General features: G+C 44.1%; 1 protein-coding gene across 1 annotated transcript in view; it reads right to left on the bottom strand.

Moving 5' to 3' along the window:
* Positions 1 to 24,590, bottom strand: part of AMPD1 (adenosine monophosphate deaminase 1) — a 142,780-nt gene that overhangs the window by 77,648 nt on the left and 40,542 nt on the right. Inside the window, exons 2-3 of the mRNA XM_044288504.1 lie at positions 5,322 to 5,496; positions 4,426 to 4,582 (exon numbers count right to left, since the gene is read on the bottom strand). Of these exons, the coding sequence (XP_044144439.1) occupies positions 4,426 to 4,582; positions 5,322 to 5,496 (332 nt within the window). The remainder of the gene's footprint in view (positions 1 to 4,425; positions 4,583 to 5,321; positions 5,497 to 24,590) is intronic.

Below are 24,590 nucleotides of genomic sequence, written 5' to 3'. Positions count from 1 at the left end.
TTGCAATTTTTTCAACACCATTTGCACAATAATGTTTGCACAAGTGGCATTTCTCTGCCACCTTCGCCAATTTCCTGAAAAGAGGGTATGGCAAGGCCCCACTACATTTATCTTCTTTTACGCCAATTTTGTGGCAAAGAAGGTGCCGGTCTATGATAAATCAGGGCCATAACCTTTAGGCGTTAGCTGACCCCCTAAAAGGTGTATTCTATGAAATAGGTTTAATATTCAGCATGGAACCCGCACTGCCTGTCATCAGGCTCTACCACTTTTTCCTGCTTTGCAAAACCCTTTTAGGGTCCATTCACATGTCCGTAGGTGTTTTGCGGATCCACAAAACAAGGACACCGGCAATGTGCGTTCCGCATTTCGCAGGCACTAAAATAAAAAAATGCCTTTTCTTGTCCAGATGCGGACAAGAATAGGTCATGTTCTCAATTTTTTTTTTTTTTCGGAAACGGAACAGATCTGGAAAAAAATTGCAGACTTGTGAATGGACCCTTAAAGGGGTTCTCCAAGAATACTGACTTTTTACCAAGTGCCTGTAGCCTGCCTCTCTAAACAGAAGACTTTACTTGCTCCCTGCCGCTCCAGTCCTGCACACTTCCTCTGCTGTGTCCATGTTCCAGTCCCTGCCATTGTTGACATCTTGTGTAGCATGGTCACAAGCTCCGCTGCAGCCAATGACTGGCTTCACCAGTGACATGGTGCACTGGATGTCAACACTGTGGGAACTGGAACATGGACATGGTGGAGGCAGCATGGAAGACCAGAGAGGCAGAGAACAGGTAAGTATGAGTCTTCTGTTTAGAGAGTCAGGCTGCAGACACTTCCTAAAAACGTATTATTCCTAGAGAATCCCTTTAAAGGGTTTCTGTCACCTGAAAAATGGGTATTAAGCTGGCTGACATTAGCGATGTGCTAATGTCAGCTGAACAGGAAGCTAGCAGCTGGCGAGCGCCCTTCTCTCACTGCAGACAGAGCCGGAGGTAGGAGACCAACGATCCCTGTCGCTGTCAATCTAGTGTAGCAGGGCGTGGCCAACGGTAATTAGCAAGTTCGTTTTTCACAATAACAGCGGCAGGCAGTGAGATGGCACTAATATAGTTATGTTCAGCTGACATTAGCACATCGCCATTTTTCAGGTGACAGAATCTCTTTAAGTTGTCTGATAAAAATGAAGGAAATATTGGCAAAGGTAAATGTATCAATGCAGTCTGTGTTATTAACCAGTTCAAAACCCATCCATTTAACCCCCTTCCTGACCAGGCACATTTTCTTTTATTTTTAGTACATGCGTCTTGGTCGGGTGCTCTGTGTGTAAGCACATGTTTAGTACAAGTGCACCAAGCAGTGCAGCGTGAGTTCACCGACTTTAGGCTAGGGTCACATCTGCACTCATTTTTCCATTTTTATGTTCCGTTATAGGAAAATAACAGCAATGTCGGATGACTATAATGGGGCCCTTTGGGATTCCGTCATGGTGTCAGTCATCTAACTGGGAAAATTAGCACTGCACGATTTTTCATATGTTACCAGCAACTTCACTGTGAGAGCAAAGATTATTATCAGGTAATACAGAATAGTCTTGGAGTCACATACTCTGTTTCAAGTAGGGTTATTAAACTGCAATATCACATATATAAAGGTCAACAGCTGACATCTGTCTGTAAACTGATACCCATGTCATAGCTATATTTGTGAGAGAGGGAGACACAAACTGACATGGATCTTCTCAGACCATCAAAATGAGCGGCCCAGACTAACTGTTCATGGTGATGCAGGTCTTCAGAATTATATAATGCATGTTATCAACGTGTTTCCTCTAGTTACATGTGCACTCTATGGCGGGTAGCTTTGGCTGGTTTGTTGCTTGGATGGATTAATACTACTTATTTGCCTCCTATCAAAAAATACTGGGAGAGATTTATCAAACTGATGTAAAGGAAACCAGGCGTAGTTGCCCATAGCAACCAATCAGATTCCACCTTTCATTTTTCAGAGCTCTTTTGGAAAATGAAAGGTGGAATCTGATTGGTTGCTATGGGCAACTAAGCCAGTTTTCCTTTCCACCAGTTTTGATAGATCTCTCCCATTGTGACTGAAGCTAGCGGTGTACATTGCATGACTTTTATGCTATTATTTTAGTTATAGTTGTGAGAACTGACCTTTCCACTTAAAGGCAGCTTTTTTATGGAAGTGGTACAAGACTTTGTGACTGATTTTTATTGCACTTTAGCATTTTTACAATATCCCTTTCATGTCCTGAAGTGACTTAAACTGATGTATTGGGTAAATGCAGGGCTGGACTGCCCATATGGCAATTCTGGCAAATGGCAGATGGGCCTGTGTCGGAGTGGGCTGCCTAGGGGCACTATGGGGCATTATTACCACTGGGGGTATTCTGCGGGGGCATTATTATTGGGCACAATATGGAGGGCACAACTATAACAGGGAGCGTTATCACTGTAGGGGGCAATATTACTAATTAGAGGACTCTGGGAAAGCATTATAATTTGTGGGACTTTTGCAAGCACTATTAGTATGCGTGGGACAATCTATATGGTACTGTTATTGCTTCAGTATAGTATTTGGGGACATTGGGGAGTACAGCAGGCACAGTATAAGGGCTCATGCACACGACAGTATTTTGCGTTCAGTATACTGGACGTTTTTTGAGCTCAGTATACGGAACATATACTGAACCATTCATTTCAATGGTTCAGCAAAAAATACTGAAGTGTCTCAGTGTGCATTCCGTTTCAGTATTTCAGTATTTCCGTGCCGTGAAAAGATAGAACATGTCCTATACTTGTCCGCAAATCACGGTGCTTGGCTCCATTCAAGTCAATGGGTCCGCAAAAAAAACGGAACACATACGGAAATGCATCCGTATGTCTTCCGTTTCCGTTCCGTTTTTTCCTGAACCATCTATTGAAAATGTTATGCCCAGCCCAATTTTTTCTATGTAATTACTGTATACTGTATATGGCATACGGAAAAACGGAACGGAAAAACGGAAAGGAAACGGAAACACAACGGAAACAAAAAACGGAACAACGGATCCGTAAAAAACGGACCGCAAAACACTGAAAAAGCAATACTGTCGTGTGCATGAGGCCTAAGGAGTAGCAGCAGAATGACAATGTTGGGGCACAAGGAGGAGTGGATGATGGAAAAGTGAGGCATCTAAAATGTCTGTGTGGTAAACTCTGCAGAGATTAGATGTGGCTGAAAGATGGCAGTTTGCTCCCAATGGAGAGGACGAGGAAAGAGAACGCCTACGTTAGAGATGTCAATGGAAGTAATAGGTATGTGGTGCTGTATTCTCTTGTATGTTTGGTAGTGCTGAATTCAATGTCCACAATGGCGCACAAACATATTTCACATTCACAGTAAGTGAGCCTGTCTGTTTTATAATGCCAGGGCTGAATTGCAGTCATAGTCCAACCCTAAATGTAAGAGGTGTTATAGATTATTTTCATTTTACCAAGTTCTATGTTAAAGATTTTGATTTCGTTACTAGTTAAAGATGTATTTGTTAGTATACTTTATGCATAACTTTGCCACCAGGATACCCTTCTAAGGCACAGTGCTGAAAATCTCGATAATACAGAGCAAAAATGATCATTGGTAACTAAAATATTGCATAGCTTTAAAAAAGCGAGTTTTTTTTTACACTGTGTCTTTTCAGAAAGCTTATGTAGAAGACTGTCTGTAATGCTGTTAAAGACGCAAATAATGTGGTGAAGGCGCTTTACTGTGACAAATCCATGTGATAGGTCCCCTTTATAGCAGTGTTGAGGTACCTATTCAAAAGGATATGCCATAAATGTCTGACAGGTGCAGGTTTCAGCTGTAGGACTCCTGCCTATTTGAAGAATGCCCCCCCCCCCCCCCCCTTCCCCATTCAGCACTGCCGGGAGGAGGAGAACATGTTCTGGTAACAGCTTAGTATTTCCATAAACTACAGTAGAGAGATGGCCACCCTTCTAATTCATACACTGTTTGGACGGACAAACAGAGGTCAAGGAACCTCAGTTGTTTCCTGATATATGAGAAACCAGTGTTGGCTACACTGTGATGCTATTGAGGACCTCACAGAGTAGCATTGCGGGCTGCATGTGTAGTGGTGCACCTCTGCTTTATAATATAGTTCAAAAGACCCATGGCAGTCTGTAAACTGAGAGGTTTCTAATGAACAGTGCAGCATGTTGATAGAAGCCTTATAGCATGCGGCATATACAGTTAGGCCTCCAATAATGTAATAGAGTAGGTTGACTTGTGTGAACAAGAAAGGCAAGAAACAGTATAAAATGCCAGGTGGAGGAGATAGACCTCTACAAAAGAGGGTTGTGATATCACTGGGACATAAATGACATGATCCTCGACTCTAATTCACATGCTATGCATTCAATTTCTTACCCCAGATGCAAAGTCTCCTGTGATTTTTACTCTCTGGAAATCCGGCACAGTTTTATACAGTGGGGATGAATCTTCAGGTGCTGTCACAGCAATAGGCCTTGGTCCTTCATCTGGAACTTTGCCAATCACCGTCCTTAGTAGCTGTAAACGCCTCCTCCTATCAAAAAGCAAAAACAAAATTTTATTTAGAGAAACTCATAGACAAAAGCATACATGCCTGATTAATATAATGGTATTAAGGGTGGATTAAGGGTTTAACCTGACGTTATTCTGCTGCAGTGGAAACACATGGACAAGGAAGACATGGGGTAAGTAAAGATGACATGCCATGCAACAAGAGGAGTCTAGATTCATTTATACGTATAGATCTTGACCCCATTATCCAGACGCTATGTGTATGTGGCTTGATCAGTGGACCTTTATCTACAGGGTTTATGCAACATTGTGTTGAGAACTACCTGATCGACCAGCTGAGATTATAAAATTATCTTTTTCTAGAATTACCTCCTTGCCACATATAGTGGCCTACCATGTTGTAACATACCTATACCACATATTTGGCGACTGGGGATGGGGGAAACAGAAGACCTATGATTATGTAGTTGAAGTTGCATGACATAAATTGGCTTCTTGTTGACTATTAATGCCTATAAGGTCTGTAAAACATAAGGAAAATTGTGCAGGTTTATAAAATAAGACCTGGGCAGCAATTAACAGTTGATGATGGACTTCTTTTGGAGTGGGTTCCTGACAGCCATACCAGCTGTACTGTCCTGATGGCATCCTTAGGTATATATCCTGTGGTTGTTCTAATGGGATAGGTGTATTACCTGTGAGTGTACTAATTGGATAACCCCTTTTTTTAAACAAAATTGCACAGTTTACATTGGAATTACCTTTTCTCTTGAGCCTCTTTGGTATCCTGCTTAGCCATGTAATCTGCCAGCTCATGATGTGCAATGGGGCAATTGTCTATCACATCAAAAGGACATATGTCTTCCTTGGAATCGACGTTAAGAACTTCTGTTGCAAATACTTTCTCAGCTAAAGTTCGGATATCATCAGTGTTTTCTGAAATAAGTAATGCTATAGTGAATAAACATACATACCAGATTTTCTGGAACAGAGACTATGAACAGTACTAAAAGTGTTTTCCTACCCATGCCTTTTTTATTGAGAGGGGGGTGGGGGGGGGATCAGTGTCAGTCTTCATTCACTTATTTACAACATATAAAAGGATCATTTTAGATCAGTTTTCCCTTAAGACGGGTTGTCTGAGATAAAAGAATCCAGACAGTGTTCTGTCCCAGCACTGGGAAATTCATTTCAGTATCATTACAGATCACATCTGCTGTATATCTGTAGGTATTAGTTAAGTTATAGAACCATCTAGCGTTCCTAAAAATGTACCACACTTTGTTTGTCTGTTAATTAAGATTATTGTATTGTTGGGAGGTGCAAAGCATTGTGGGAGTGTAGTGCTTTCTTTTAAAGAGAATCCCAGTCTCCACGTTACAGGACATCAGCAGCGCTGTCTCATGCATATCTTCTTCCTTTTTTTTTATAACAAATCTTTATTTAAGATTTTCATCAATTGAAAGACAGTAATAAAGTGCATATCGAATGATAAAACGAAAACATAGAGGTACATCTTTGGTCTGATACAGATCATACAAGATACATATACGAGATCTTAAGAATAATTCTACGCGAAGCACAAATAATGTTCAATGGCATGCAGATTACATATACAGGTGAATTACATTTACAGGAGCGTATCCACGGTTAAAGGTGGGGTTGGTGGAGAACATATAAGGGTACATATATCCTGTTCTACATAGTGTTTGGGTTGACAGGGTAGCATCCTTCCAGACATTAACATTGCACCGGCAAATTACAATCCCTTCAAAATGTGGTTGTGGCAGTACATAAAAGATAACATTTGTTAATTACTACTAGCAGGAATAGGTGCTGACGGAAGTGCTAAGACACCTTGACTATTAACCTGCCACTGCAGCCATGGAGCCCACACCTGCAGATATTTATCATGTGACAAGGATTCCCAACTAGTCATCTCCTCCAACAGGCGGATCTCCTGAACCTTATTAATCCAATCTGTTAACCCCGGTGTTTTATTGGTGAGCCAAAACATTGGAATCAGGAGTTTTGCCGCAGCTATTAGGGAAGATAACAAGGAATTTTTGGTAAGAATACATTTTTCACTGGGCAAGTTCAACAGGACCACCAAGGGGGTCAGTGGTGACGAGGAGGGGACAATGTCTATGACATACTTAGAAATCATGTCCCAGAATGGGGATATCAAGGGGCAGGTCCACCAGATATGAATCAGAGTGCCTGTAGTTCCCTTATATCTCCAGCACTGATCCGGATGTGAGGGGTCCATGGCATGTAATTTGGCCGGTGTATTGTACCACCTGGTCACCAGTTTGTAGGCGTTCTCTTGGATCCTAATACACCTAGAATATCCATGAGAGTGACATAAGATCCTATCTACTGTACTATCATCAAAGGTGATGTTCATATCCTTTTCCCATTGGGAAATAAACCAGGGTCTGTAAGGACCTACTTCATCCAGTAATTTGTTATATATCTTAGAAATGGATCCTTTTTTGTCCATTTGTTGTAGTAAAATCATGTCGTACCAAGTGGGATCAAGTTTACTAGGGGTGCAAGCTAGATATTGAGTACAAACTCTCAAAAACTGTGAGTAGTGTATGGGTGACCATGGGATGTGAGGGAAACTTGATGTCAAGCTTTGAATAGAAGGGACTATCCGTTTTTTCAAGATATCTCCTATTGCCACAGAACCTAGCGCCCTCCAAAGGCCCAAATCGTCTTGGAAACCCTGTATTACTAAGTATGGGACATAGCAAGTGGGGGTGAACGGAGATAGGCATGGGGAAGTGCACAAGAGTGGTGATATTTTAGACCATGTGTTCATAACTCCCTGCAGAGGGTCTAGACCCCCCTTACCTATGTTGTTATTTCTCACTAATTTAGGATCCCATAAGGTCGCTACACCCTTTGGGCCTAGTAGGCTTCTGGCTACCCTACAACCTAGTTTGGTGTTCGTAGGGTTACTAATTTCAGAGTGTAATCTGAGCTGAATAGCTCTATAATATGCAGCTACATCGGGAAGTCCAAAACCTCCTGTAAATATGGGTTTAGTGAGAACCTTATACGCCAACCTGGGTCTACAGCCACCCCACACAAATGAGGAAAAGAGACTATGGACCCGTGCTAGGAAGGACTGAGGGAGGGGAATAGGCAAGGTCTGTAAAGTATATAACAACCTAGGTAAAATGTAGGTCTTTAATAAGTTTTTCCTCCCTAGTCAGGACAGAAAGGGGATCTTTATTTCAGCTAATTGCTGTTTAATGCTGGTAAATAATGGCGAATAATTCTGGTGGAACAGCTGACTAGGGTCTTTTGTTACGTTGACTCCCAGGTATTTAATATGTGAGTTATTCCATTTCAACGGAAAGTTCCTCTCCAATTTTGCCACGGACGATTGGGAGATGTTAATACCCAATGCCGTGCATTTGGAAAGATTAATCTTAAAATTGGACAAGGAGCCAAATACTATCAAATTGTTTTAATAGAGCCGGCAATGCCTCTTCAGGTTTGTTAAGAAGATAAGCATGTTGTCTGCAAACGCAGCAACAGTATGTACATCCCTACCCACTTTAAGTCCCTGAATTGCAGGATCCTGTCTCAAAGACTGAATGAATGTTTCCAAACAGAATGAACAGCGTAGGGAAAGCGGACAACCTTGACGCGTCCCGTTTGTTATCCCAAAGGAAGGTGACAGGATACCACTCACCTGCACTTTTGCGGAGGGGTTAGAGTACAAAGACAGCACCGCCCCCACAAATTGAGGGAGAAGGCGAAATTTCAGCAGTGAGGCTTCCATGTAATCCCAGTCCACTCTATCAAATGCCTTTTCGGCATCGGTGCTGAGAAACATAAGTTTCTTCCCCTGTCTCAAAGAAAATTGCTGGGCCTGTAATACTCTAAGTTGCTGTCTCTGCACTCCCTGCCCCCCACAAAGCCTGATTGTTCAGGGGATATAATCCCCGAAAGTAAAGGGGAGAGCCTATTGGCCAGAATTTTAGCCCACAATTTCACGTCTGCATTTAGCAAAGAGATCGGTCTAAAGCTAGATGGGACTTTGGTGTCTTTGCCCGGTTTTGGCAACACAACTATATGTGCCTCTAAAGCCTAATTAGTTAGGGGGGTTCCATTTAGCAGGGCGTTAAAGAAGTTTACCAGTTGTGGACCTAAGACTGAAAAAAACTTTTTATAATAAGCCACGGTAAGTCCATCAGGGCCTGGGCTCTTACCAGATGAAGTCGTATTTAGAACTTTTTTCACCTCAGCCAGAGTGACAGGGGCTATCAATGATAATTTAGAGGAGTCGTTTAGGACCGGTAGATTCAGTGTCCTCAGGAAATGTTCTATTTCCCCTCTGCGCGCTATCCATATACCATCCTGTTCCTCCCGTCTAAGGTTATACAAATCGTGATAATAATCCCTAAAGATTTTTTATATTTTTTGGGTATCCGTTATAATAGGCCCTTCCTGCGACTACATGCGTTTGATGAAAACTTGGTCGTCTTGTTTTTTTAATGAACGCGGACATTATTTTTCCGCCCCTATTCCCGTGAACATAATGTTTATGTTTAACTTTCAAATAGGCCTTGGACGCCTTAATATTTAACAACTCCTGTAGTTCTTGTCTCATGGCTCTTAAATCTTCAAGGTCTCTAAGCGCACATGAGCGTTTATGTGACGAATCTAGACTAGCGATGCGGGATAAGACGTCTGACAATTTTCTCGCTCTTAATTTGTTAATATGAGACCCTAGCGCAATAAATTCCCCCCTAATTACCGCCTTATGCGCCTCCCATATTATTGCATGGGACATATTGGGCGTTGCATTGGTAGAGAAATACGCCTGTAATTTTAGCGAAATGGAATCCACCCGGGTTTGCGAGTCTAGAAGGGTATGATTTAACCTCCAGGTCCACTCTACACAACTCTGGAAAGCAAATGACAAGGGAGACCGGCGCATGGTCAGAGACCGTGATATTGTGGAGTGTAGAGGACTTAACTGCTGGCAAATACTTGTCCTGCACAAAGAGGTAGTCTAACCTCTGGTATGATTTATGAGGGTTAGAATAAAACGTGTAATCACGTCTGTCACCATGCGCCGAACTCCAAACATCGCTAAGGTGCAAAGATCTAAGGTGTGTCTGGGCCGACTTGAGAGCACGGAATGAGACGGCTGATTTCTGGGCAGAGGAGTCAAGCAGAGGGTTCAGGGTGAGATTGAGGTCCCCACCTACAAACAACATACCCGCAGAAAATGAACCAATCTTGCCCAGTACATCTTTTAGCCAACTAACTGGTTTCACATTGGGCGCATACAAATTACAGATCGTGACTGCTAGGTGTCCTATTTCCCCTTTCAGTAATAGGTATCTCCCTTCTGGATCTTTCACTTCAGAATGTAGTGTAAAGGGGGTGCCCCGTTTGTAACCTATGCTGACTCCTCTGGCCGCAGAACTGCTGGAAGTGGCGTGATACCAAACATTAAAGGGGGCAGTTTCCGAGGTTAGGAACATGCAAATGGAAAAAATGGGTCTCTTGAAGGAGTATTATGTCTGCACCGATTTTCCTGAGAACTTGGAATATTCGACTGCGTTTTTTAGGACTGTTACAACCGTGTACACTAAGGGTGGATAAACATAAAGTAATTGGAGCCATCTTAACTAAGTGTCATTCTGCAAATTGAATTTGCGTATCTTACCAGACATGAAAGGTGTACACAACAAGTCACTTAACAATATAAAACAGTAACCATAACTTAGAAAAATAAATAAAGTAAAGTCTCTGTTAGATATACTTGTCTTCTCTAGCGCTGCAAATCCGGAGACAATGTGGGAAAAGTCAAATAAGTAAATTTTTGGAAAAGGATTGCGCTGCAGGAGAAAATTCTTTTGTATAAAAATAAAAATATATAATAAAAAGTTCCTTTGGTAGATCTTCAATCAACGTGGTCACAAGCCAACCTCACAACTTAACACTGGTATGGAAATCTGTTCTGAAATGAAAAAGCGCACTATGGTGTAGCAAGTTCCACAAACTTAGCGCCCCTGCGAATAGATTATACTCACAGGGTATCTTGCGAGTAAATGCGTATATGAATGGATGGTATCTTCAATAGTACTAGGATGTCCCTTATGAGAGGCTGGAAGGAATCTGTGCAATATTCACAGGCAGCTGGGCGGGTGGAGCAGGCAAGGATCAAGATACTCAAGTAGGAATTTCCAAATATCGATCCGACGGATCGATATTTGGAAATTCCTACTTGAGTATCTTGATCCTTGCCTGCTCCACCCGCCCAGCTGCCTGTGAATATTGCACAGATTCCTTCCAGCCTCTCATAAGGGACATCCTAGTACTATTGAAGATACCATCCATTCATATACGCATTTACTCGCAAGATACCCTGTGAGTATAATCTATTCGCAGGGGCGCTAAGTTTGTGGAACTTGCTACACCATAGTGCGCTTTTTCATTTCAGAACAGATTTCCATACCAGTGTTAAGTTGTGAGGTTGGCTTGTGACCACGTTGATTGAAGATCTACCAAAGGAACTTTTTATTATATATTTTTATTTTTATACAAAAGAATTTTCTCCTGCAGCGCAATCCTTTTCCAAAAAAAAGTAACCATAACTTGAAGGTGATTCCAGGTCTGTATGGAAATTTGAGCTGGGGGGAATAAAGAGATTGCACATGTTAATACCATGTGTATCCCGACCAGCCCAGAACCCCAACTCCTAGCCTCAATCATAGTAAGCAAGATATATGAAAACTATCCTAACAAACATTCTTGCTGGGCAAGGAGAGACAGAGAAAAGTAAGAGGAAAATACATAGCTATAGGCATAATATTCGCGCAGCATGTTAAAAGCATGTATCCTACTCAAGGGATTAATTAATAATTAAGAAAATGACAGTAAAACAGCCAGGCGTCGTTAATGCAAAAAAATAAATAATAATGACAGAGAAACTGTCCAAACATAGCAATGTAGCTGAAGCTGATGTAAAGAAGAAATGGCATTAGCAGCAAACCCTCAATCCGGAGCTCCTTGGGACCATGCCCTCTTGTTCTTTCCGGATCTCTGGGGTTTTATCCATCTGGACACTGAAGGGAGTGGTGGTAAGTCCTCCATATGTGGGATGGGTAGCCAGGAGGGAATCTCAACTGGTGGTTGTTGTAGTGCTTCCCAGACCGGTGGTGGATCTTCAGGCGTTCGGATGGTGATTCGGCGGTTCCCCGCTGTGATTAAAATCCCAAACGGAAAGAGCCATCTATATGGGAACTTGGATGACCGTATAAGGTCTGTAAGCGGCTTCATTAATCGCCTTTTTTGTAGGGTAGACGCTGCCAAGTCCTGATAGATTTGGACACTGACGCCCTGAAGCTTCACTTCTCCCTGTTTTCTTGCTGCTTGCAAAATTAACTGTAACTCAGGATACCGCAAATGATATCCTTTGGGTTATCGCGGGACGCCGGTTTCAGTTTTAGGGCTCTATGCACCCTTTCAACAGTAACATGCACTGCTTGTTCTGGGCCTAGTAGCGTGTGGAAGAGGGAGTCCATGACTTGGAACAAGTCCTCTTTATCTTCAGCATCTGGTAGTCCCCTGAGTCTGATATTTCTCCTCCTGTTTCTAGTCTCCTGGTCTTCCATTTGGAGCAGGAGTGTGTTCATCGCCCTAGCATGTGAGAGCAGGGATTCTTTTACCGCCGCATCAAATGTAAGCATGGCGTCTTGAGATTGCTCCAGCGTCTCAACGCGGTCACCAATATGATGGACGTCTGCTTTAATGGTCACCAGATCCGCAGCAAGAGGTGCAAGCGCTCTCTGCAGGACCCCCTCCAGAAACTCTCCAGGTAAGATCAGACCTCACCTCACTATATGGTGTGTTGCTATCACCTGCGGGCTGGGCGGAAGCAGAATCGCCTGTGGCCGCGCTGTGGTGTTTCAGCGCCATCTTGGAGGGCCGCGCCGGCGGCTGCGAAGTCGATTTACTTAAGTATTTTTCCATCTCAAGGTTCGGGCTCGGGTCTTCTCTGTGCCCCGTTCTGGTCTGTGTGCAATCCTTCGGCTGGATCTTCATGCCGAGGTCAGGATAGTGCTAAAAAAGAGGCTAAGATGGGTCCTGGTGGCGAGAGCTCTGCTAACAAGCAGCCGCCATCGAGCTCGGTCAGGCCACGCCCCCCCATATCTTCTTCCTTAACTCCACCATCCTTTTGCAAGTATATCTGGTGAGTAGAGATGGCCTTGAGGTTCGCCCGGCGGTCGTTTTCACGGCAAACTTTGCGTGTTCGTTATTAGCCGAACATGCGAACATATGGAGATATTCGCGCCCGCCATATTCTTTTACATTCTGAAGAACTTTGACACATGACACATCCATCAGGTGGTACAGGACAGCCAATTTATATGTTTCAGCACATAGACATACCCCCTACCTTATAAATAAACCTGATCTGGCCGCCATTTTACATTCAGTGTTTTGCCAGTGTAGGGAGAGGTTGCTGTGTGGAGCAGGGACAGGCTATTAGGGACACGAAACGCTAGCTAATAGGGCCACAAAAGTCATTTTAAGGACTGGTATAGGTGTGCTATTGATAGGTGTGATATACTTATAATATACTTTTATAATGAGTCAAAAACACATAGATCTATATAGTGATCACCTGGAAGTCAGGGGCCTAGGGGCTTACTAGGGCAATTTTTATATAGGGTAAGGTTCCGGACGGGGTCGCTCTTATCAGGGCGGGTGGTCTGTGGTTAGGCTATCAGGGCCAGAATAGCACCCCCTGTAGGGAAATATCAGGGAAAGTTCTTTGCACACCCTGTCCTTCAATACCACATATCATCATCTAGCCCAGGGATAGATGTTTTTTGCTTTCCCTCCGGGATTCATGGATGTGCACTGGAACCCCCGGATTGTGGTAGGACATATGGTTTCTGATTTGGTGCCGCCGAGCACCTGATTTAGTGCCGCTGAGCATTTGTTAATGCCTATCACATCTATGCTTTTTGCTTAACTTTAATAATTAAATTTATTTTCATTTTGAGGCATATCTTTTCCATTCACACGTCCGCAAAATGGGTCCGCATCCGTTCTGCAATTTTGCGGAACGGGTGCAGCCCCATTCATTTTCAATGGGGCCGGAATGTGCTGTCTGCATCCGCATTTGCGGATCCGCACTTCCGCATCCATGCTTCCGTTTCCGCAAAAGAATAGAACATGTCCTATTCTTGTCAGCAATTGCAGAGAAGATTAGGCATTTTCTATTATAGTGCCGGCGATGTGTGGTCTGCAAATTGCAGAATGCACATTGCCAGTGTCCGTGTTTTACGGATCAGCAAAATTCTTACGGATGTGTGAATGGATGCTCATAGTAACATTATTAAAGGTTACGTTTTATCTTTATGTATATTCTAATAGATTGCCTTCCGTGTACAATGTTATAATATAATTTCTATGTTAGAAAGTATATGATAGTGCATTTTTTTATTGTGCGGTAGTTGTGTGCGGTTCTGCTGCGATACTGCAGGTGTATAGAGGGACAAGCGTTATTGGAACAAATAATTTTTACTCAGTGGCGTAGCTAGAAATGACTGGGCTAATTTTTTCGCAACCCCTTCCTTTCATGCTGCCCTCATTCCTGTGGCTAATAAAGATCGCTCTCTCAGACGAGTCCCGGCCGCTGTTCCATCCGTTTCCTACACTGTCTATACTGCCACTGTATATAATGTCATTGTGTAATACTGACAAAATCTTGTAGCCCTCCTTCTCCTGGATGGGCCCCTTCTGGGTCAGGGCCCCACAGCAGACGCCTCCCCTGCTTCCCCTATAGTTACGCCCCTGTTTCTACTGGTGTAATATACCAGTCGCCCCCCCCCCCAAAAAAAACTGATTGAAGCGGGGTGTGATATACCAATATACTTTCTTTATAGTGCATTTGGGTACTGTATAGTGCATTTGCACATGCGCGTACGCGAAAATTATATTGCTGATATTTCGCATTGAAAAAAATTATGAATGGAGATCGCAAATTCGAATAATACATCTGGTATGTCACTGTCCATGTTGTGGGACTATTTGTGCACTTCTAGTAATTATTTCTTGCCGGCAAATATGAGCTGAAGGTTTTTCAGGTTCGCCTGCCATTAAAATGAATGGGACCCGCCGCAAACTTGCGGATTGCAAACATTTGATCGTGTTCGCGCGATCACGTTCGCGAACCATCCCGGCAGATGTTCGTCCATCACTACTGGTGAGTGAGATCAACCTTGTTTCAGGGACATTATGTTATGCAGAGCTGTTGAGCTAGGTATAAGTGTCACTCAGGGAGTTATTTCTGTTAGCTAGCCATGCAATCTATGTATAGGCAGCCATTTTGGACATATTCCCAGTGTTAATGTAATGCTATAATACATGCTGTCCTATGCTTCTGCTGATTTATGTTATGCCTTACACTTATACAAGCCATTTGTATTCTTGTAGTTTTACCAATTCACAATCCTGTTGACCAATAAACAAGTTAGACTACAGAAAACAGTCCTCTTATTTGGAGGACAGGAATGGTTTATACTGAATGTCAGACTGCACACTGTGTGAACGTGTATTAAGACAGAACAGGCAGCAACAGTAAGGCCCCTTTCACACGGGCGAGTTTTCCGCGCGGGTGCAATGCGTGAGTTGAACGCATTGCACCCGCACTGAATCCGGACCCATTCATTTCTATGGGTCTGTGCACATGCGCGGTGATTTTCACACATCACTTGTGCGTTGCGTGAAAATCACAGCATGCTCTATATCCTGCGTTTTTCACGCAATGCAGGCCCCATAGAAGTAAATGGGGCCGCGTAAAAATCGCAAGCATCCGCAAGCAAGTGCGGATGCGGACTTGCAAATGAAGCTATACACCACAAGGACTTAAATAGTAATGACTACTATGCTGCACCTGACTAGAGGTGTGGTCATTACCATCAACAACAAAGTGAAATTTAGGCTACTTTTACACTAGAGCTTGATCGGATCCGTTCTAAACGGATCCGATCATATTAATGCAGACGGAGGCTCCGTTCAGTACGGATCCGTCTGCATTAATAACTTAGAAAAATTTCTAAGTGCGCAAGATGCCTGAGCGGATCCGTTCAGACCTTCAATGTAAAGTCAATGGGGGACGGATCCGCTTGAAGATTGAGCCATATGGTGTCATCTTCAAGCGGATCCGTTCCCATTCACTTACATTGTAAGTCTGAACGGATCCGCTCGCCTCCGCACGGCCAGGCGGACAGCTGAACGCTGCAAGCAGCGTTCAGCTGTCCGCCTGGCCGTGCGGAGGCGAGCGGAGCGGAGGCTGAACGCCGCCAGACTGATGCAGTCTGAGCGGATCCGCTCCATTCAGACTGCATCAGGGCTGGACGGAGGCGTTCGGGTCCGCTCGTGAGCTCCTTCAAACGGAGCTCACGAGCGGACCGACGAACGCTAGTGTGAAAGTAGCCTAAAAGAGGCTGTCAGATGACATCACATGCAGACAGCCTCTCCGATCACCTAGCCTGGGAGTGACCGTGACAGTACCCCCCCCACCCCCCTTCTACGGGTGGCCTCCGGACACCCAGGACCGACTTTCTATGGATGAGCTCTGTGATAGGCCATCACCAGACGATTAGCATTAATGTCGGTCGCTGGGACCCACATCCTCTCCTCAGGTCCGTAACCCCTTCAGTGCACGAGATACTGGAGAGTTCTACGGAGAACTCGGGAGTGAATTATCTTGGCAATTTCAAATTCTAAATTACCGTCCACCATAACAGGAGCGGGGGAAAGGAGGACGGTACAACAGATTGAACATATCTTTTCAACGACCTATGGAACACATTATGAATCTTCAAAGCTTGAGGAAGCTCAAGAGGAAAGGCTACAAGGTTAATAACGCCAGTGATCTTATATGGACCAATAAGCCTTGGTCCCAACTTCCAAGAAGGTATTTTCAACTTAATGTTTCTTGTGGACAGCCACACAGAATCACCCACTCTCAGGTCCGGACCACTCATACGTCTCTTGTCAGCCATACGTTTATGCTTCTTACTCATCTTTTTCAGATTATTTTGAATTTTCCGCCAAATAGATGACAAAGAAGAGGAAAATCTTTCCTTATCCGGTACACCAGAAGTCTCAGTACTAGATTAAGTGCCAAATTGTGGGTGGAACCCATATGCCCCAAAGAACAGTGACTTATTAGTGGACTCCTGTCTACTGTTATTTATAGCAAACTCGGCCAAAGCCAAGAACGACGACCACTCCTCCTCGTTCTCAGAGACAAAACATCTCAAATAAGTCTCCAGATTCTGATTTGTGCGTTCTGTCTGTCCGTTCGACTGAGGGTGAAAGGCCGATGAGAAGCACAATTGTATCCCCAGACGACTACATAACGCCACCCAGAATTTGGAAACAAACTGAGTCCCTCTATCAGACACCACATCAGAGGGAATAACATGTAGTGCGCCATCTTACTAAATCGATCAACAACAACCAGAATCACAGTTTTCACTGAAGAATTAGGCAAATATGTGATAAAATCCATGGATAAATGAGATGGGCAGCGGAAGCAAAGACCCGGAAGGCCAAGTATGTGTGACCTTAGCACATGCACAAATACTACATGGTGACACATAGTTCAACACACTTACGCAACCCCGGCCACCAGAATCTATGAGATATGAGATCAACAGTGGATCTGCTCCCAGGGTGACCTGCGAGAACAGTACAGTGATGTTCCTCGAACACCTTGTGACGTAATTCAGATGGAACAAACAACTTTCCTGGAGGACAAGAATCCGGTGCATCTCCTTGAGCCTCCAACACCTCTGCCTCCAGGTCGGGATATAGGGCAGATATAATTACCCCTTCGAACAATATCGGACCAGGATCTTCTGAATCACCTCCCCCAGGAAAGCTACGTGACAAAGCATCAGCCTTGACATTCTTAACCCCAGGGCGATAGGTGACAATGAAATAAAATCTGGTAAAAAACAACGACCATCTTGGGTTCCTTCGTTTAGCCAACTCCAATTAAGCCAGATTTTTGTGATCAGTAAGCACAGTAATAGGATGCATTGCTCCTTTCAACCAATGACGCCATTCTTCAAAAGCCAACTTAACCACTTCAACCCCGCTAGCTGAAACCCCCTTAATGACCAGGCCACTTTTTACACTTCTGCACTACACTACTTTCACCGTTTATTGCTCGGTCATGCAACTTACCACCCAAATGAATTTTACCTCCTTTTCTTCTCACTAATAGAGCTTTCATTTGGTGGTATTTAATTGCTGCTGACATTTTTTTTGCAAAAAAATGACATTTTTCACTTTCAACTGTAAAATTTTGCAAAAAAAACAACATCCATATATACATTTTTCGCTAAATTTATTGTTCTACATGTCTTTGATAAAAAAAAATGTTTGGACAAAAAAAAAAATGGTTTGGGTAAAAGTTATAGCGTTTACAAACTATGGTACAAAAATGTGAATTTACGCTTTTTGAAGCAGCTCTGACTTTCTGAGCACCTGTCATGTTTCCTGAGGTTCTACAATGCCCAGACAGTAGAAAACCCCCACAAATGACCCCATTTCGGAAAGTAGACACCCTAAGGTATTCGCTGATGGGCATAGTGAGTTCAAAGAACTTTTTATTTTTTGTCACAAGTTAGCGGAAAATGATGATTTATTTATTTTTTCTTACAAAGTCTCATATTCCACTAACTTGTGACAAAAAATAAAAACTTCCATGAACTCACTATGCCCATCACAAAATACCTTGGGGTGTCTTCTTTCCAAAATGGGGTCACTTGTGGCGTAGTTATACTGCCCTGGCAATTTAGGGGCCCATATGTGTGAGAAGTAGTTTGCAATCAAAATCTGTAAAAAAATGACCGGTGAAATCCGAAAGGTGCACTTTGGAATGTGGGTCCCTTTGCCCACCTAGGCTGCAAAAAAGTGTCACACATCTGGTATCGCCGTACTCAGGAGAAGTTGGGGAATGTGTTTTGGGGTGTCATTTTACATATAACCATGCTGGGTGAGAGAAATATCTTGGCAAAAGACAACTTTTCCTATTTTTTTATACAAAGTTGGCATTTGACCAAGATATTTCTCTCACCCAGCATGGGTATATGTAAAATGACACCCCAAAACACATTCCCCAACTTCTCCTGAGTACGGCGATACCACATGTGTGACACTTTTTTGCAGCCTAGATGCGCAAAGGTGCCCAAATTCCTTTTAGGAGGGCATTTTTAGACATTTGGATCCCAGACTTCTTCTCACGCTTTAGGGCCCCTAAAAAGCCAGGGCAGTATAAATACCCCACATGTGACCCCACTTTGGAAAGAAGACACCCCGAGGTATTCAATGAGGGCCTGGATAGTTCATAGAATTTTATTTTTTTGGCATAAGTTAGCGGAAATTGATTATTTTTATTTTTTTCTCACAAGGTCTCACTTTCCGCTAACTTGGGACAAAAATTTAAATCTTTCATGGACTCAATATGCCCCTCAGCGAATACCTTGGGGTGTCTTCTTTCCAAAATCGGGTCAGTTGTGGGGTGTTTGTACTGCCCTGGCATTTGAGGGTCTCCGCAATCATTACATGTATGGCCAGCATTAGGAGTTTCTGCTATTCTCCTTATATTGAGCATACAGGTAATGAGATTATTTTTTTCCGTTCAGCCTCTGGGCTGAAAGAAAAAAATGAACGGCACAGATTTCTTCATTCGCATCGATCAATGTGGATGAAAAAATCTCTGCCAAAAAAAAAAAAGGAGGGGAAAGGCGTCTGCCAGGACATAGGATCTCCGCCCAACATCCATACCCACTTAGCTCATATGCCCTGGCAAACCAGATTTCTCCATTCACATCAATCGATGTGGATGAATAAATCATTGCCGGGATTCTTTTTATTTATTTTTTATACAAAGTGTTTGCTAAAGCATAGGAACACCGCCTCCTCCTCAGCTCGTATGCCTTGGCAAACGTATCTTCTACTGCAGAGGAGAAATCTCGTCTTGCAGCGCCGCATACACAGACTTGCGTGTAATCTGACAGCAGCGCAATGCTTCTGTCAGAATGCACATCAGTGCTGCAGCTAGTCGATCGGTTGGTCCACCTGGAAGGTAAAAAAAAAAAAAAGAAAAAACCAGGCCGCAACGCAATAATTCTATTAACTTTGGAACAGAACATATAAACTTTAACTTTTTGAACTGAACATTAACCTTTTTGCTTACTGGTGTTTTTTTTTGTTTGTTTGTTTTTTACCTTTATAGAACAAACCTCTCCTTCCCCATGGGTCAATGTGCAAAGCGCAAATCGCCCAAAGATGTGGCGAAGTGCGTTATGCACTTTGTCCCAGGTGAAAGGAGACGTTTGCAGCAGTTGTATGTGAATGGGCCCTAATAGCCCTGTGTGCCTGTCCTGGTGAGATGTGATCCCTATGCTAGGTGTACCTGTGTGTGGTACTTCCGGAAACACTCCCCTAAGCATAGGGCAGGGTGGTCAGGACAGTCAGGACAGAAATAGCGGGTGTCACGCCTTATTCCACTCCTGCTACAGACACGACATCTTTTTCGGGGTGACGGTTGGGTTGAGGTACCGGCAACGACATTGGGGAAATGTCGCTCGTGTAGACGGCTAACTACACTGGTGGATGGGGCCACGGACCCTCCTGGGTACAGGAGGTTCTTGATGATCTCTTCCTGAAATTTGAGGAAGGATCCAGTTCTCCCAGCCCTACTGTAGAGAACAAAACTATTATACAGAGCCAATTGAATCAAATATACAGACACCTTCTTATACCAGCGTCTGATTCTGCGGGAAACTAAATACGGAGACAACATCTGGTCATTGAAGTCCACCCCTCCCATGTGAAGGTTATAGTCGTGGACTGAGAGGGGCTTTTCAATGACACGGGTTGCTTGCTCAATTTGCATTGTCGTGTCTGCGTGAATGGAGGAGAGCATGTAAACGTCACGCTTGTCTCTCCATTTCACCGCGAGCAGTTCTTGGTTACACAAGGCAGCCCTCTCCCCCCTTGCAAGACGGGTGGTAACGAGCCGTTGGGGGAAGCCCGCGCGACTAGTTCACGCGGTGCCACAGGCGCCAATCTGTTCTAGAAACAAATGCCTAAAGAGGGCCACACTTGTGTAGAAATTGTCCACATAAAGATGGTACCCCTTGCCGAATAAGGGTGACACCAAGTCCCAGACTGTCTTCCCACTGCTCCCCAGGTAGTCAGGGCAACCGACCGGCTCCAGGGTCTGATCTTTTCCCTCATAGATCCGAAATTTGTGGGTATAGCCTGTGGCCCTTTCACAGAGCTTATACAATTTGACCCCATACCGGGCGCGCTTGCTTGGGATGTATTGTTTGAAGCCAAGGCGCCTGGTAAACTGTATTAGGGACTCGTCTACGCAGATGTTTTGCTCTGGGGTATACAAATCTGCAAATTTCTGGTTGAAATGGTCTATGAGGGGCCAAATTTTGTGGAGCCGGTCAAAAGCTGGGTGGCCTCTGGGACGGGAGGTGGTGTTGTCGCTAAAGTGCAGGAAACGCAGGATGGCCTCAAAACGTGCCCTGGACATAGCAGCAGAGAACATGGGCATGTGATTAATTGGGTTCGTGGACCAATATGACCGCAATTCATGCTTTTTAGTTAGACCCATGTTGAGGAGAAGGCCCAGAAAAATTTTAATTTCGGAAACTTGGACTGGTTTCCACCGGAAAGGCTGGGCATAATAGCTTCCCGGGTTGGCGGTTATAAATTGTGTGGCATACCTGTTTGTTTCGGCCACGACTATGTCTAAGAGCTCCACAGTCAAGAACAGCTCAAAAAATTCCAGGGCCAAACCGATCTGAGCTGTCTCAACCCGAACTCCAGACTGGGCGGTGAAAGGGGGAACTACAGGTGCGGCTGAAGTTGGGGACTGCCAATCAGGGTTTGCCAGCACCTCAGGGATTCTAGGGGGTCTACGGGCCCGTCTTTGCGGTGGCTGCGACGGGGTAACTACTGCTCGTGCCACCGTACCAGCTTCAACTGCCCTTCTGGTGCTCGCCACTTCACCAGGTTGTACGGCAGTGCTGGTACTAGGTCCAGAGAGGGCTGCGCTGCTGGTGTATGCCTCACCACATAATCCGACAGCGCCAGCCCCACTCTGCTGCCCTTGAAGCGGATCCTGCGCAATCTGTGGTCTAGCGACACGGGGCCGGGTACGCCTGGTGCTATCAGGGACCTCAGCCTCCTCGTCCGAACTTTGGGTCAGAGAGCCACTGCTTTCTACAAGTTCATATTCTGACCCGCTAGATTCGTCAGATGAGGGTTCCCATTCCTCATCCGACTGGGTCAGAAGCCTGTAGGCCTCTTCAGAAGAATACCCCGTTTGACATTTGGGCAACTAAATTTAGGGGTATTCCCTGAGACTACCCAAGAAAAAAAGCAAGCCTGTCTTACAAATGGGAGGCTAGCGAAGTACCGGAGGCCGCTGCGGTTGATAAAAATATCAAAACTGATTTTTTTATCGCCGCAGCGTGTGTAAAGTGAATGTGCAGTGATCAAAAAAAATATATTTTTTGTCACTGCGTTGGGGCGGGTGTGGGCGAACGCGAACTAAAGTGACACTAATACTATTATAGATCTGACCGTGATCAGTTTTGATCACTTCCAGATACTATAAAAGTACAAATGCTGATTAGCGATACGCTAATCAGCGAATCAGTGACTGCGGTGCGGTGGGCTGGGCGCTAACTGATCAATAAACTACCTAACCAAGGGGCCTAAACTATCCCTAAAACCTAACAGTCAATACCAGTGAAAAAAAAAGTGACAGTTTGCACTGATCACTTTTTTCCTTTCACTAGTGATTGACAGGGGCGATCAAAGGGGTGATCAAAGGGTTAATTGGGGTGCAGGGGGTGATCTGGGGCTAAAGTGTGGTGTTGGTGCTACTCACTGTGAAGCCTGCTCCTCTGCTGGATCCAACCGACCAAAAGGAACAGCAGAGGAGCAGGCCAGCCATATAACAGATCATATTTACTAATATGATCTGTTATCTGGCACTTGATTGTTTCTTTTTTTAAATCATCCGCTTGCCAGCCGCGATCATTGGCTGGCAAGCTGATGACGTGACCCCCCTTGACGAAATGCCGGCCCACATTGCGCATGCGCGGGCCGGCTAAGCGCGTCATCTCGCGATCTGCGTTAGGCGGTCCAGAGGCGGTTAATGGCCAGCAATTCTCTATTACCCACGTCCTAATTTCTTTCAGCAGTCAAGAGTTTCTTAGAGAAAAATGCACGTGGGTGCCATTTATTGGGTGAAGGACCCTGCGACAAGACCACTCCAACCCCAACCTCGGATGCGTCAACTTCCACAATGAACGGCTGTGACAAATCCGGTTGCACCAGAATAGGGGCAGAAGCGAAAGACTCCTTCACAGCTGAAAAGGCTTGTAATGCTGCATCAAACCAAACAGAGAAATCAGCACTCTTCCTAGTCACGTATGTTAAAGGTTTAACCACAGTCGAATAGTTCAGGATGAATTTACGGCAGTAGTTGGAAAACCCCAAAAACCCAAGTGCCTTCAGATTTTCGGGTCGATCCCAGTCCAACACCGCGCAGACTTTCTCAGGATCCATACGAAAATCTGAGAATGAGAGCAGGTAACCCAGGAATTGCACTTTCTGAACTGCAAATACAAACTTTTCCATCTTAGCATATAACTTATTCTCTCTTAGGATCTGTAACGCCTGTCGCACATGATCCTGATGAGTCTCCATATCGGGAGAATAAATTATGTCATCCAGATATACAACAACAAACCTCCCCACCAGATGATGAAAGAATTCATTGATAAAGTGTTGAAAAACCGCTGGAGCATTGGTTAACCCAAAAGGCATGACCAGAGTCTCAAAATGGCCCTCAGGGGTATTAAATGCAGTCTTCCACTCATCCCCCTCCTTGATCCTTACCAGATTATAAGCCCCTCAGATCCAACTTAGAAAACACCTTGGCACCGATAATCTGATTAAACAAATCCAGGATTAAAGGAAGAGGGTAAGGATGGTAATACGGTTGAGCTCACGGAAGTCCAGACATGGCCTCAGGGTACCATCCTTCTTTTTTACAAAGAAAAAGCCAGCAGCTACAGGGGATTTGGATGGTCTGATATGTCCCTTCGCCAAACTCTCGGATATATATTGTCGCATAACCTTTCTTTCGGGTTAAGATTATACAACCGATATTTAAGGAACAATCACATTCCCGATGCGGAGGTAACTCCTGGTTACCACTCTCAGAAAATACATCAGAAAATTTGGAAATGAACAAGGGTATAGCTTTTGTGGTGACCACAGAGAACGATGTATTAAGACAGTTGTCTATACAAAATTCACTCCAAACGAGAATCTGTCTCGCCAATCGATGGTAGGGTTATGTTTGCTGAACCACGGTAGACCTGACACCAACGGAGAAGGCAGACCCTCCAACACAATAATATGAGAGAGGTTCCTGATGAAAATCACCCACTCTTAAATGAATGTCATTCACTACCTGCGACAGGCTTTTTTGGGTAAGAGGTGCTGAATAAATTGCAAAGACAGAAATACTTTTCTCTAGTCAAACCATGCATATGAACGAACTGTTCATCAATCAAGTTAACCCCTGCCCACTGTCAATAAATACTTTGATTTCCACAGTTTTGGACTCTAGCGCCACCTCAGAGAAATCTGGTACTACCAGTAAAAGACAAAGTAAGTTTTCTTGCTCCCCACCCACATCACCAATAGTAACTTGGGGATTAAACGTCTTTTTCTTGTTTTTACCTTGATGCTGCAAGAACGGACAACTATACACAAAATGTCCCTTCTTTCCACTACAAAAACAGACCCCCTTCATATGACCAAAGCTCTTACCAGCTGTCTCTGCATAGGCTCATCACAAGGCATAAACTTGAGAGTCTCTCCACCCAAAGTATCAGAGGGAGCCGCCATCTCACTTGATA

Source organism: Bufo gargarizans, chromosome 3, assembly GCF_014858855.1.
Source record: "Bufo gargarizans isolate SCDJY-AF-19 chromosome 3, ASM1485885v1, whole genome shotgun sequence".
NCBI classification, from domain to species: Eukaryota; Metazoa; Chordata; class Amphibia; order Anura; family Bufonidae; genus Bufo; species Bufo gargarizans.
The sequence above is the reverse complement of the archived record's forward strand: the minus strand, read 5'-3'. Positions and strand labels throughout refer to the sequence as shown.